The sequence below is a fragment of the Rhinolophus sinicus genome, linkage group LG04, assembly GCF_036562045.2.
Source record: "Rhinolophus sinicus isolate RSC01 linkage group LG04, ASM3656204v1, whole genome shotgun sequence".
Classification (NCBI taxonomy): domain Eukaryota; kingdom Metazoa; phylum Chordata; class Mammalia; order Chiroptera; family Rhinolophidae; genus Rhinolophus; species Rhinolophus sinicus.
This window is the reverse complement of record NC_133754.1, coordinates 92,806,696-92,820,986: the sequence shown is the minus strand read 5'-3', so window position 1 is coordinate 92,820,986 and position 14,291 is coordinate 92,806,696. Positions and strand designations below refer to the sequence as shown.

Sequence of the window (14,291 nt, the reverse complement as noted above, 5' to 3'; positions counted from 1 at the left end):
ATAGATATATAAATTTATGATCATGTATGCTAATACTTAAAATATTAGGTTGGTGCAAAAGTGCAGCTTAAAAGGTTAAAAATAACTGCAAAAACCGCAATTACTTTGCACCAACCTAATAAGTGTGGTACTCTATAGTAAGTTCCTCATTTGCTGGCAAGGCACATCAAGTACACAGAGAGGAGAGTGAGGTCAATCGTGTATTTTCCTGGACCTATCCAGATTTTGAGATATCACAAAACAACGAAGATATAAGGGGGAAAATCTAAAATACAGCAGAAGAAAAGCTAAACCAAGACCTTTTATTTTTGTTTAGTCATTAAATGTCAGTGCTTTAGGAAAGGTAAAGATTTAAATGCCTTATAAATGGGGCAGTATGTTTATAGGACTAATTACCCTAAGAAAAACTATAGCTCTAAAAATATAAACATGTACGAGGGTTTAAATAATTCATAAATCATAAACTCATAATAGTTCTGAGGGCACGAGAAAGGGAATTTCACTGCTATTTCTAGCCTCTGAACCATCATGAAAGCTTCTGCAAAGAAAGCTTTGTCCCTTTTTCAGAGAGGAACACAAAAGCCGGAATTCGGTATCTGCCCTAGAAAGGCATTTCTCCCACTCATCCACCCACACACTCGGTCACACCTCCAGGCGCTGAGTACCTGCTATTAGTCAAGACCCACACGGGGTACTGGGAACAGCGGAACAAGAGAGAAAATGAAACCCAACTGTATTCCACAAATTATCCCAGTTCTTTTTAAGCAAATGCTTTTATAGCAAACTAGTAGAACGGCCATATGCATGTTTGTACAGTTAGTACCTTCATCTACTTTCCTTTCCCTGCTAAGAAATCTTAAGCTGTGCTATTCAGAGCAAAGAAAGCAGCAATGGGGAAACCCACAGAGGTGAGTAGCGGACGAAAAGTTCTGTCCTCTATCCTCCTAGCTTTTAATACCGTGACTACACATAAAGCTCGCTTCTTAACAGAACTCTATTCGTATCCTGGTCAAAACGTAACTTCAGTAATGAGCAAATCAGAGAGCGAGGATCCTACTCTGGAAATGGGACAGAGATCAGCCTGACTGACTGGATGGCCAGCGCTCTTCCAAAACCGTACCTACATTTAGTTTATACTAAGTAGGGCATATACTGAATCTCAGAGATATAAATGAAGGGACTTCAATATAGAAGGCAACTACAGACTTCCAGAAAGAACAAGAAAAGAGTTCTAGTCTAGGTTGTATGAAAACAAGCTATGTGGTCTCCAGAAAGTCACCTCAGCCTCAGTTTCCCAATCTGTCAAGTAGGAATTATGAAACTCTGCTCTGCCTCCCTCATAAAGCCATTACAAAAATTTAAAAATACTACAAAAAATGAGATATTATGAGCCCCCAACCAAGGAACTCTACTTATAGGAGTTTGTTTGTTGTTTTTTTGTTGTTGTTGTTTGTTTTTTCAAGTTTCACTAATCACTTTATTTCTTTTTTTTTTTTAAATTAAATTTATTGGGGTGACAATTGTTAGTAAAATTACATAGATTTCAGGTGTACAATTCTGTATTACATCATCTATAAATCCCATTGTGTGTTTACCACCCAGAGTCAGTTCTCCTTCCATCACCATATATTCGATCCCCCTTACCCTCATCTCCCACCCCCCACCCCCCGCCCCCCTTACCCTCTGGCAACCACTAAACTATTGTCTGTGTCTATTGTTGTTTGTTTTTTAAGTTATATAATAAAACAGGCATATCTTGAAGGAGGACAGTTTACATGTTTTGGAGTGAAATCCACTTTGATGTAGCTTGCCTGGTTTGTGCAGAGTTCATATTCCCAGTAAAAAGCCAAAAGAAATGCAGAAGACCAACTATTCTAAGAAACCCCAGGAGTAATGTCTGTCTGTCTGTCTGTCTTTAACAAGTGGCTTTGACTTCTTGTCATTCCAACTTTCTTTTGCCCTAACCTAATATGCTTGCTCCTTTTGATTCAAGGATCACAGTATTGTCTCTGCACTTTCTCCTTTAGTCGAAGAATGCCTGTTCTATAATTCTGAGAAGTCCTTATATATTTGAAGATTATTTACAATTACACTTTTTCTATTAAGTCTTGTAGAAGGGGAACAAATTTGTTCTAACCTCACCCTGTTGAAAAACATCCTAAATGGCTCAAAATCCTTGGTAGTCAGGGAAGAAGAACCTAACTGTCCCACCACCAGGTTCCAAATCTCTAGAGTGGAGTGGGTCAAACAGAAGCAGAACTTCTACAGAGCTCCAAGAAGAAAAACAGAATACTGGACGTGGTGTTGGTCAGGACTCATTGGATCCAGTGAGTTCAGGGCTCCTTCAAGTTAGGATATCTCCTGAGAGAGACACCTTCAGTCCACAGCTAACGTGACACAGAGCTAAGAGCACTCACCTGCCTTAGCATCTGCCGTAACAATTACAGAACTCTGAAAAGATATACCATTTTAATGATATAGTTACTAAAAGGGGAGTACCCAAGGAACTAAGGTAAGTATTATATACCAAATAAACTTCTACGGACAATTAATTCTCCCATTCTCACTCACACCTATAACTTTTTAGGTTAAAATGATCATTGTTAGTATGTCAAACTGGCAATAAAAATAACATGTATGTAGATTCTGCCCAATCCTTCATCTTAAAAATTAAAGTAGAAATAGTATTATCTTATAAGGATTTTTATAGAAATAGGTTCTAATAAAAGCTGGTTTAAAGGTATAGAGTCAAGGTTTCTGGAGTCTACCTAATTAATTTGACAGCTTCCAGCTCCTGGACAGTTGGTAGAGTCACCTTCAGAAAAACCATGTTGAATGCACACGCATCCAGAAGTGCTGTGGCCTTCCTCACATCACTGACGGTTATGGTGACTTCCGCCATACTGTAAAAGAATTTCTGTACAATATCAGCCAGGTACTGAGCCGTGACATCTCCAACTAATAAGAGGTCTATTTTTGCCTGAAAGAGAAGGAATAAAAAAAAAAGAAAACCAGAAGTACCACATAATTAGTATCTGGACACAGAGAAAATGTCATATATGAGAGGACAGAACCAAACAAGGTCATAAATAATGCAGTGACTGAGTATACAGATGGACTGACTGGTCAGCTATAAGCAGTCAAAGGCAGGAACTATTAATTTCACATCCTCAGTACCTAGGGTAGTAAACGGATTTGAAGGCCATGCTATTTTTAAAAGTTTTGCCTACAAATACCACTCTACTGTGGTTTTCCTGCCAGTTTCATTCTCATTCTATTAACAATAGATAGGATTCTATGGCCTAGTCTCCCAATCACCTATTCTGCTGGAAAATCTACTTATGAGAGAATCAAACTGGTGACTCTCCCAAACTATTTTGATGAAACACACATTCCATAGAACAGAGTAAGATCTAAATTTCCAAATCTTAAGAAACACTCAAATAAAGTCCTTTATTTGAAAGGATTACATGCTACTCAGATCCTAATATTAGGAACCAAAAAGCTTCTTTATTTCCATTTGGGGATATTTTCAAGCACATTCAATTAAGAAAAATATGAGTTCCATCTTCATCTTCTATTTCTCTCTGTTTTATTCTCTACAGCTACTGAACACAATCCACTGAAACTACTAAAGAATGGGGATGCTTGAATTAATGGAAATTGTAAGCAGACAGTTGGAAATGCCAGGCCATAGACAGCTTCACATAAAAAAACAAATTTGGGAATTGACCAGAATTGAAGTCAAAAGAGGTGGGTGAAGGAGTTAGAAATACCTGTATGAAAAGAAAGGCAGCTTGCCAAAGATAGAACTCTCTAGGGCAGGAAGCTTGTGTGGGTGGCCTGCCATGGGGCTTCCCTTTCCCTTCAGCCTGGTTTCCCAAGGGCTGCTGGAAAGAACACGTGAGGTACAAGAAACTAGGCAAGTTCAAAGTAAGCAAACTTTCTGCACTTCTTACTTCTGTCTGCCTTCTAATTTTCTTCCTTCTTTTGTTAAAAAAAAAAGTTAGTCTTCTATGACCCATCACTCATATCCTACCTAGAAGCAACAACTGTCAACAGTTTGGTCTATGTCTTCTCAGACAATTTCTTTGTCAAACGTAGAACGCAAATATACAGCTTTTTGCATGAATGAGATGTTATATATTTTTTAAGTAAATTGCTTTTCTCACTTAACACAGTTCAACAACTCCTCAGAAATTCTGGTTCACTGGGAACATTCTCATTTTTCCAGCTGTTATAGATTTATTCTCTTAAGTAAATGTTTTCTTTCATTTGTTGTGATCTGGGGTAGAAGGCAAACGCGTGTTCATCTGTCACATCTTGATCCAGTGTCCTCATTTATCATGATAATTTATCGAGTCATTCTCCTAATGTAGAATTTTGATGTTATTCCAGGCTGTGATGAATACCTTTGCAAATAAATCTTTGTGCAAATAAGTATATATCCTAGAAGCAAAACTGTAAGTTCGAAAGGTAAGGTTTTGCTTTTGTTTTTCAACTTAGGTACTTCCAAATAGTTCTCCCCAAAAGATACAAAATTTTACATCTACACCAATAGTATATATGAGTAACCATTTCCCAAAATCCTTAATAAGATTAACTTTTTTCCCATTTTTGCCAATATTGTGGGCAAAAAAACCCCTCAATTTTCCTTTCCATTCTCATTTTTCTAATTAATATTGAAGTTGAGTATCTTTTCATTTTAAGGATAATTTTCATCTCTATTGTTGCATAGTCTATTTATTATGCTTACCTACTTATTACCTTTCTTTTTCTATTGCTCTGTGAGCATTTATATATTCTGGACGTAAGTCAACTATTTTTTTCTAGTCTGTTATGGCTCTTAATTTTCATTATAAGGTCTTGTCACAAGGTCTCTTGTCACAAACATATATTTAATATGTAGCAATAAATCTACCAACTCTTTCCTTTAGAGCTTTGGTGGATTTTGTCTTGCTTTCAAAGCCATCTCTATTTATATTATAAAGATACGCTTTTCCAAAACAAGAAAAAAAATAAAGAAATTATGTTAAAGGGACTTCTTTAAGAAGAAAAGATAAAAAATACGAGTAAGAAAATATAGGAAAAAAGTTCTCAATGACAGGCAAACACATAATAAAAGCAATGAATCAACCAACTATAAAGCTAGTACAAAGGTTAAAAGGCAAAAATAGGAAGATCATATGTAATTACAATATATTAAGGGATACATACACATATACAAAAGATGTTAAAAAAATAATGACCCAAACATAAATGTGAAGAAGGTGACTTTAAAACGTGTCCAAACTTAAGCAGCCATCAACTTAAAATAGACTGCTATAAACAGTTTGGTATGTAGGAAGCACATGGTAACCACATACCAAAAATCTACAAGATATACAAGAAATAAAGAGAACGGAATTCAAATGCAACACTATAAAAAGTGATCAACATACAAGAGAATAAGAAAGGAACAGAGAACAATAAAAACAATTAAGAAAATGGCAACAACTACATACCTATTAATAATTACTTTAAATATAAATAACTAAATGTTCTAATAAAAAAAGACATACGGTGGCTGGATTAAAAAAACAATACCTACACATACACTGCCTATAAGAAACCCACTTCAGATCGAATGACAGACATAGACTAAAAATAAATGGATGGAAAAATATTTCACACAAATGGTAACAAAAAAAATGCTGGGGTAGCAACACTTATATCAGACTAAACAGACTTTAAAACAAGGGCTGTAACAAGAGACAAAGAAGGGTATTTCATAATGATCAATCCAACAAGAGGATAGAACTCTTGCAAACATCTACAAACCCAAAGTAGAAGCACCTAAATATATAAAGCAAATACTGATGAACATAAAGTAATATAGTCACATTAGGAGACTGTAACACCCCATTGATATCAATATATAGATCATCCAGACAGAAAATCAATAAGAAAACAGCAGCCATAAATGACACACTAGACCATATGGATTTAATTGATATTTTTAGAGCATTTCACTCCAAAGCACCATAATATACATTTTTCTCAAGTGTACATGGAGCATTTTCCATGACAGGCCACATATTAAGGCATAGAACAAGTCTCAATAAATTTAAAAAGACTGAAATCATATCAAATATCTCCTCTGACCACAATGGTATGAAAATAAAAATCAATTACAAGAAGAAAATGGAACCATACAAACACATAGAGGCTAAATAACACGCTACTAAGCAATGGATGGGTTAACAGCAAGGTCAAGGAAGAAATCTAAAGATACTTTGAGACAAATGAAAATGAAAACAATGACCCAAAATCTATGGGACATAGTCAAAGCAGTATGAAGATGAAAATTTTGAGCAATACCTCAAGAAATAAGAAAAATCTCAAATAAACAATATAAACTCACACCTAAAGGAACTAGAAAAAGAAGAACAAAGTGAGTAAAAGGAGGACATAATAAAGATCAGAGCAGAAATAAATGAACTAGAGTATAAAAAAACAACAGATCAATGAACTCAAGAGCTGGTTATTTGAAAAGGTGAACAAAATTGATAAACCTATAGCTAGACTCATTAAGAAAAAAAGAGAGGACTCAAATAAATAACATCAGAAATGAAAGGAAAAGTGACAACTGACACCACAGGGATTATGAGGAGGTACTACAAACACTTATGTGCCAACAAATTGGAAAATCTGGAAGATATGGATAAATTCCTACACACATACAATCTTCCAAGGCTAAGTCAGGAAGGAACAGAAAATCTGAACAGATGGATAACTCCTAACGAAATTGAAACAGTAATCAAAAAGCTCTCAACAAACAAAATCCCTGGACCAGACAGCTTCACAGGTGAATTTTACCAAATATTCAAAGAAAAATTAATCCCTATCTTTCTCAAACTATTCCAAAAAATTGAAGAGGAGAAAAGGCTCCCAAACTCATTTTCCGAGCCCAGCATTATCCTGATTCCAAAACCAGACAAAGACACTAATAAATAAATAAATACACACATACATACATACATAACAAAAAAGGTATAGGACAATCAATATCCCTGATAAACACAGATACAAAAATCCTCAACAAAATATTAGCAAACCAAATTCAGCAATACATTAAAAAGATCATACACTATGATCAAGTGGATTTAGTCCCAGGATGAAAGGCTGGTTCGATATCCATAAGTCAATTAACATGATACACCACATAAGCAAAATGAAAGATAAAAATAATATGATCACATCAATAGATTCAGAAAATGCATGTGACAAAATTCAACATCCATTCATGATAAAAACTCTCAGCAAAGTGGAGATAGAGGGAACATTCCTCAACATAATAAAGGCCACATATGACAGACCCACAGCTAACATCATACTCAATGGTGAAAAGCTGAAAGCTTTTTCTTTAAGATCAAGAACAAGACAAGGATGTCCACTTTCACCACTCGTATTCAACAGAGTATTGGAAGTCCTAGCCACAGCAATCAGACAAGTAAAAGAAATAAAAGGCATCTGAATTGCACAGGAAAAAGTAAAACTGTTTATTTGCAGGTGACATACTATATAGAGAGAACCCTATTGAATCCACCAAAAAAGCTATTAAAACGAATAAGTGAATTCAGTAAAGTAGCAGGATACAAAACTAATATTCAGAAAACAGTTGCATTTTTATACACCAATAATAAACAGAAAGAAAAATTAAGAAAAGAATCCCATTTACAACTGCATCAAAAAGAATAAAATACCTAGGAATAAATTGAACCAAGGTGGTAAATGACATGTACTTGGAAAACCACAAGACATTAAAGAAAGAAACTGAAGAAGATACAAATAATTGGAAGCATATGCTGTGCTCATGGATAGGAAGAATTAACACCGTTAAAATATCCATACTGCCCAAAGCAATCTACAGCTTCAATGCAATCCCTATCAAAATGCCAATGGCATTTTTTACAGAACTAGAATCCTAAAATTTATACGGAACCACAAAGACTTCAAATACCCCTGCAATCTTGAGAAAGAAAAACTAAGTAGGAGGCATCATGCTACCTGATATCAAACTATACTACAAGTCTATAGTAATCAAAACAGCCTCGTACTGGCATAATAACAGACTCATACATCAATGGAACACAACTGAGAACTCAGAAATAAACCCACATCTTTATAGTCATTTAGTCTATGACAAATGAGGCAAAAATATACAGGGGGGATAAAGGAGACAACACTGGTAAAAAGATGTAAACTGTGACATCAAAAACATAAAATGGTGTACAGAATAAAAATGTAGAGCTTAGTATGAGTTCATAGTTAATTGTCAGCTTAAAATAGACTGTTATAAATGTTTTATGTAAACCTCATGATAACTGCAAAGCAAAAACCTATCGTAGACACACAAAAGATAAAGGACTCTAAGAATACCACTACAGGAAATCATCAAATCACAAAGGAAAAGAGCAAGAGAAGATAAAATATGAAACACCCAGAAAACAATTAAGAAAATGACAATAAGTATATACCTATCAATGGGGAACCCCTGTGCACTGTTGGTAGGAATGCAAATTGGTGCAGCCACTATAGAAAAGAGTATGGAGTTCCTCAAAAAATCAAACAGAACTACCATATGACCCAGAAATCCTACTTATGGGTATTTATCCAAAGAAATCCAAACCACTAATTCGAAAAGACATATGCATCCCTATGTTCATTGCAGCACTATTTACAATAGCCAAGATATGGAATCAACCTAAGTGTCCATCAATAGACCAATGTATAAAGAAGATATGGTACACATATACAATGGAATATTATTCAGCCATAAAAAATGAAATCTTGCCATTTGCAACAACATGGATAGACCTATAGGGAATTATGCTAAGTGAAAACATCAGACAGAGAAAGACAAATACCACATGATTTCACTTTAATGTGGAATGTAAAAAACAAAATAAACAAACCAAACAGAAACTCATAGATACAGAAAACAAACTGATGGCTGCCAGATGGGAGGGGGGTTAGGGGAATGGGTGAAAAACGTGAAGGGATTAAGAAGCACAAATAGGCAGTTATAAAAACAGTCACCGGATGTAAAGTACAACATAGGGAATATATAATAGTCAATAATATTGTAATAACTATGTATGGTGTCAGATGGGTACTCGATTTATTGGGATAATCACTTCCTAAGTTATATAAATGTCTAATCATATTGTACACCTGAAACCAATATATACCGTGTTTCCCTGAAAATAAGACCTAGTCGGACCATCAGCTCTAATGCGTCTTTTGGAGGAAAAATTAATATAAGACCCCGTCTTACATAAACCTGGTATTACGTTATATTATATTATAATATATTTATTATAAGACCCAGTGTTATATTATACTACACTGGGTCTTATATTAATTTTTGCTCCAAAAGATGCGTTAGAGCTGATGGTCCGGCTAGGTCTTATTTTCGGGGAAACACGGTAATATGTATCACTGTCATTAAAAAATTTTAAAAACATGTTTAAGATATGTTTTGATAGTGTATTCTAAAACTTTTATGGTGCTACTTTTGCAATTAGTTTTTTATCTCATCTGGGATTTAGTTGGTGATTAACATATATATGTTTTTCTGGGCTTCATTTTGATACATTGATCTATTTCCCTATTCCTGCTTAACAGCACGCTGTTTAATTTCTAGCTCTTTATAGTATATTTTATGTTTGATGGAATGTATGGTTCCCTCCTTGCTATTTCCAATTTGGTTCTTAGATATTTTCCCACAATTTCTCTCTCAACAGAATTTTAGCATCAGCTTGTCAAGATCCATAAGAAACCCTGCTAAAACTTTTACTACAGTTGTATTTATTTTAAAGATTAATTAGGAAATATCATTACTGCATTAAATGGCCCTATTTAGGAAATATGATTCAGAGAATTCAGGACATTTTTTTATGTCCTTCAATTTCAGTTTCCTTCATATGAATTTTGCATATATCCTCATATATTTATTCCTAGATATTTCAAGATTTTGGAGTTACTATGAAGGGGATAGTGTTTCTCTTTCACATTTTGAGATTGACTATAGCTGACATAGAGAAATGCTATTGATTTCTGTATAAGGAATTTGATTCAAGTTCTTTATGGTACTCTCTAGTTAGTTCCACCATATTTTATGATTCCTCTGAATTTCCTAGGTAGGTAATCATACTGTCTTCAGAATGAACTCTTTTGCCCCTGTTGCCAGAATTTATGCCTAATATTTATTTACAAGCATTGGCTAGAACATCCAAAACAATGGTGACTAGCTGAAGTGACAGTGGGCATTCTTGCCTTGTTCCTAACTTCAGTGGAAATATTTCAAATGCTTGTACCACTAAATATGACACAGAAGATTTCTGGTCAATACCCTTTATCAAATTAAGGAAGTCTCTTTCTACTTGGAGGCTAAGAATTTTATATCAGAAATGGGTATTGAAATTTACCAAATGCTTTATCAGTAAGCAACATAATCATGTGTGTGTGTGTGTGTGTGTGTGTGTGTGTGTTTAATCTGTTTAGTGAATTACATTAATAGATTTTCTACTGTCAAGCCATCATTGCATTACAGGGATAAACCTATACATAATGTGTAATAAATTCAATTCATTCATTTTATTTTAGATTTTTGCATCTATACTCGTAAGTGAAACCAGAGTCAATTTTGTTTTACTGTGTGTACTGTCTTATCTGGTCTGAGTATCAGGGTTATGTCAACCTTGAAGAATGAAATAGAAAGCTCCAATATCGTTCTATGAGTAGAGTCCTGAATATAGAAACTATCTGCTTTTTGAAGTTTAGGTAAAACATGTCTGAAATCTGGGCCTGAAGCCATTTAGAGAGGTGAGTTTTACTACCTTTTGTTGTTCCTTAGGATTATTAGTAAATTTAAGTTTTCTACCTTCTTCTAAGTGAATTTTGTTCATATATATTTTTAAAAATTCATTTCATACATCTTTTCAAATGTACTAGTTTTTCAATGTATATAATATTTATTACTCGCACGGAGTTCATCTTGGTTTCTTTCTAACTAGAGATTAATATATAGTTATATTTTTTCTATCTTCTTTTTCTGGCATTGCTTTATTAGAGACTATAGAACTGTGTGGTCCAATATGGTAGCCACATGTAGCTATTTAAATTCATGTTAATTAAGATTAAATAAAGTTTGAAATTCAGTTCAGTAACACTAGCTACATTTCAACTGCTCAATATCCACATATGGGAAGGGGCTACCACATCAGACAGTATAAAATATAGAACATTTTCATCACTGCATTAAGTTCTATTAGATGACACAGTCCTCCAAGTGGTACTCTGTTGTATCCTACAGATTTTGACATATGTTGCATTCTGTTGATTCTTTGTCAGTTTGTAATTTCAGTTAATATTTCCTTTTTAACCTAAGAATTATATTAAACACCTATATAAAGATGTTTTGAATTTTTAAGAGGATAGTGTTTCTATTTTTGGATTTTTTTTTTTTTCTTTTTTTGGCTATTGACAAGTGGCTCCTTTCTTACCTCAGTGCATCGTCAACTGTGGATGTACCCCACGACTTCTACTTTGTAGAGTCTGTTGATATTTTGTGGCCTAATACATAGTCAGTTATTGTTAATGTTCCGTGGATACTTGAAAACAATGTGTATTTTCTGTTGGGCATATATTCCTTATATATCTTTGAGATCAAACTTGTTCATTGATTTCTTGTTTATTTTAGGTCTATTTGATCTTTCAGTTTGTGAGACAAATGTGTTAAAATCTTCTGTCTCTAATCATGGTTTGTAAATGTATTGATTTTTCTAAATACAGACTCTATTTCTAATTATGGGTACATAAAGGTTCATAATAATTATACAAATAAACATATAACAGATAAATATATAAATATATAGTATTTAATATATACAATATAATGATCTACAATGTTTATAGTTTATATTAAATAATATATATATCATATACTGATAATTATTAAAAAACTATACATCTATGAAACATACCTCTGTCCATTTTAATCCTTTTCACCTGAAATTATATTTTTTCTGATATAAAACACTTCGTTTTTTATATCCCTTTACTTAGAGCCTTTCTGTATAATTTTGATTTTGTATGAATTTTGTAAATAGTATATATTTGAATTTTTACTTTTTCTTCACAATCTGAGATTTTCATTTTTAATATAGGAATTTAAGTTATTAAATATATTCATGACATTAACTAGTATCATTAATTCAATGTAATTAACTATTATTAACTGTGAAACATTTACAACTTAATGTGAAATGGTCATATTTATTTATTTATTCTGGTTTCCCATTTACTGTAACTTTATTTCTCTCCTGTCTTTTGTTAAGCTGATCACATTTTCCCTTTTCCCTCCTGCTGCTCTTACAATACTGAGGGAGTTAAATCCCTTATTTCTGTTCTTTAAGAGGCATTAGGGTTCACAATTCAGTGCTAGTTACCTGATAAGTACTTCTAATGGTAAAAATTTCTGTTTCTGAACTTTGAAGCTATTGGGCCATTTTGTTCTAGCATCCAGAGTTTCTGATGAAAAGAATAAATGGCTTTATTTTCCTTTTCATGCTTTTCTTTTATGTTGTTTTCTAGGATGTGTTGGGTATGGATCTTATTCATCCTAGTTGGCACTCAGGGGATCTTTGGCTCGGGAAATTTCCTTCTGTTATTTATTTGATTATTTCCTTCTCTCTATTTCTCTCTCCTTAGAAGTCTTCTATTAGACGATGGACATCCTAAATTGATCCTTCATGTCTCAACTTCTGAAAGACTTCCTTAACTTTATTTTTCATGTCACCAGCTCAGTTTTCAGCCCTTCTAAAGATTTTTACAATTTCAGTAAATTTAATGTGAGTTGCTCATTTCGAAGATTTGTTTGGGAATTTTTCATAACCCACTATTTTTAGGATATAATATCCTCTCTGAGAATAAATATTAGAATTTTAAAACTATTTTTCTACCCCCTTAATAATCTGTCTCTGGAATAGTTGTGTCTAATGTCTGTGACCTTGGTGTGAGTGGGTGTGGCAATGGAAGCAGAGGCTGGAAAGCAGAGTGGTTGGGAACAGCTATTTGTCAAAAAAAGCAGGCTTTACTCTGAAAACCAAGCCCTTTACTTCCTTCCTGGGCAGAGCTATCTTTCCTTTAATCCTATTAGTTACAGAGGTCTGGAAATTACCGACACCAGGGACCTGGGTCCCTCATAAAGCTCATTTTCTTTGGAAAGAGCACTTCCCAGGTTTTATACTGGGGTTAAAAAAACTATGGCCCTTGCTGTAGTAGGAATGATCTGGAACTAAAGAAATCCAGGGGCCCAACTGACCCAAGTGTTCGGCATACAGCTAACTCATACCAGGTGAGCACCCTCTGGCCCAATTCATTTTTGTTTCAGCTAACATTCTGCCTGCACTATCACTAGAATTGTTTTACCTCTGCATTTCTTCTCTTCTCTGTGGCTTTTATGCTGTGGTTTTTCTACTTTTGTTTTACTGGCAATTTGATCCCATCTGTTTTCTAAATTTCAAGTTTCCCTGTGGATGTTTTTGTTTTTTCTGTTTTTGTTTTTGTTTAATGTTCAGAGAAAAGCTACTTTGTTCAAACCAAGATCCCATTAGGGACAATACACTACATTTGGTTGTTCTGTGTCCTTGGACTTTTCATTTGGAATCCCCCACTTCCCCCTGGATATTTACTTGGCTGAAGGTATCACCAAGGTTTTTTAAGTATCTCCTGCCAGAGCCTGGAGTTGATGGGGATAGTGACATGTGTGCTCAATTCACTATCATAACCCAATTTCACTCACCTGCCCCACCTTATTTTGAAGAGGATAAAATTCAAACTCCTTAGCATGGCCTTTCAACCCAAATATCAACCCATGTCAGCAACCTTATTCCCTTCTACTTCCCTCAAATATCCTATGTTCTAACACGACAGCATAACACTTGCAAATAACCTTTGAAAGTTAGAATTTCTACAGTGGAGAGTATCAGGACCCTTCTAGAAGGTTTCCTTTTCATTTTATAAACATTCCTCGTTTCCAATGGCACGTTAGCAGCAAAGTGGGATTCTGAGCCACTTCAATGCTTGAATGCACACTGCGAATCTCCATCGTAGCACAGGATACCTTCTGTACCAATACAGTATATTCCCTTATGAACAAAACACCAAGCAGTGAAAATAGTCATCAACAAGTAGTCATAAAAGGAGTGATTATAATTTTGTTTTTGAATCAACCAGGTTAACTA

At 34.3% G+C, this 14,291-nt stretch overlaps 1 protein-coding gene across 5 annotated transcripts in view; it reads right to left on the bottom strand.

The window, feature by feature from the left end:
* Nucleotides 1–14,291, bottom strand: part of SOHLH2 (spermatogenesis and oogenesis specific basic helix-loop-helix 2) — a 50,203-nt gene that overhangs the window by 32,578 nt on the left and 3,334 nt on the right. For all 5 annotated transcript variants that reach the window (XM_074330019.1, XM_019736533.2, XM_019736534.2 and 2 more), the window contains exon 2: nt 2,769–2,980. In XM_074330019.1, the coding sequence (XP_074186120.1) occupies nt 2,769–2,980 (212 nt within the window). The remainder of the gene's footprint in view (nt 1–2,768; nt 2,981–14,291) is intronic.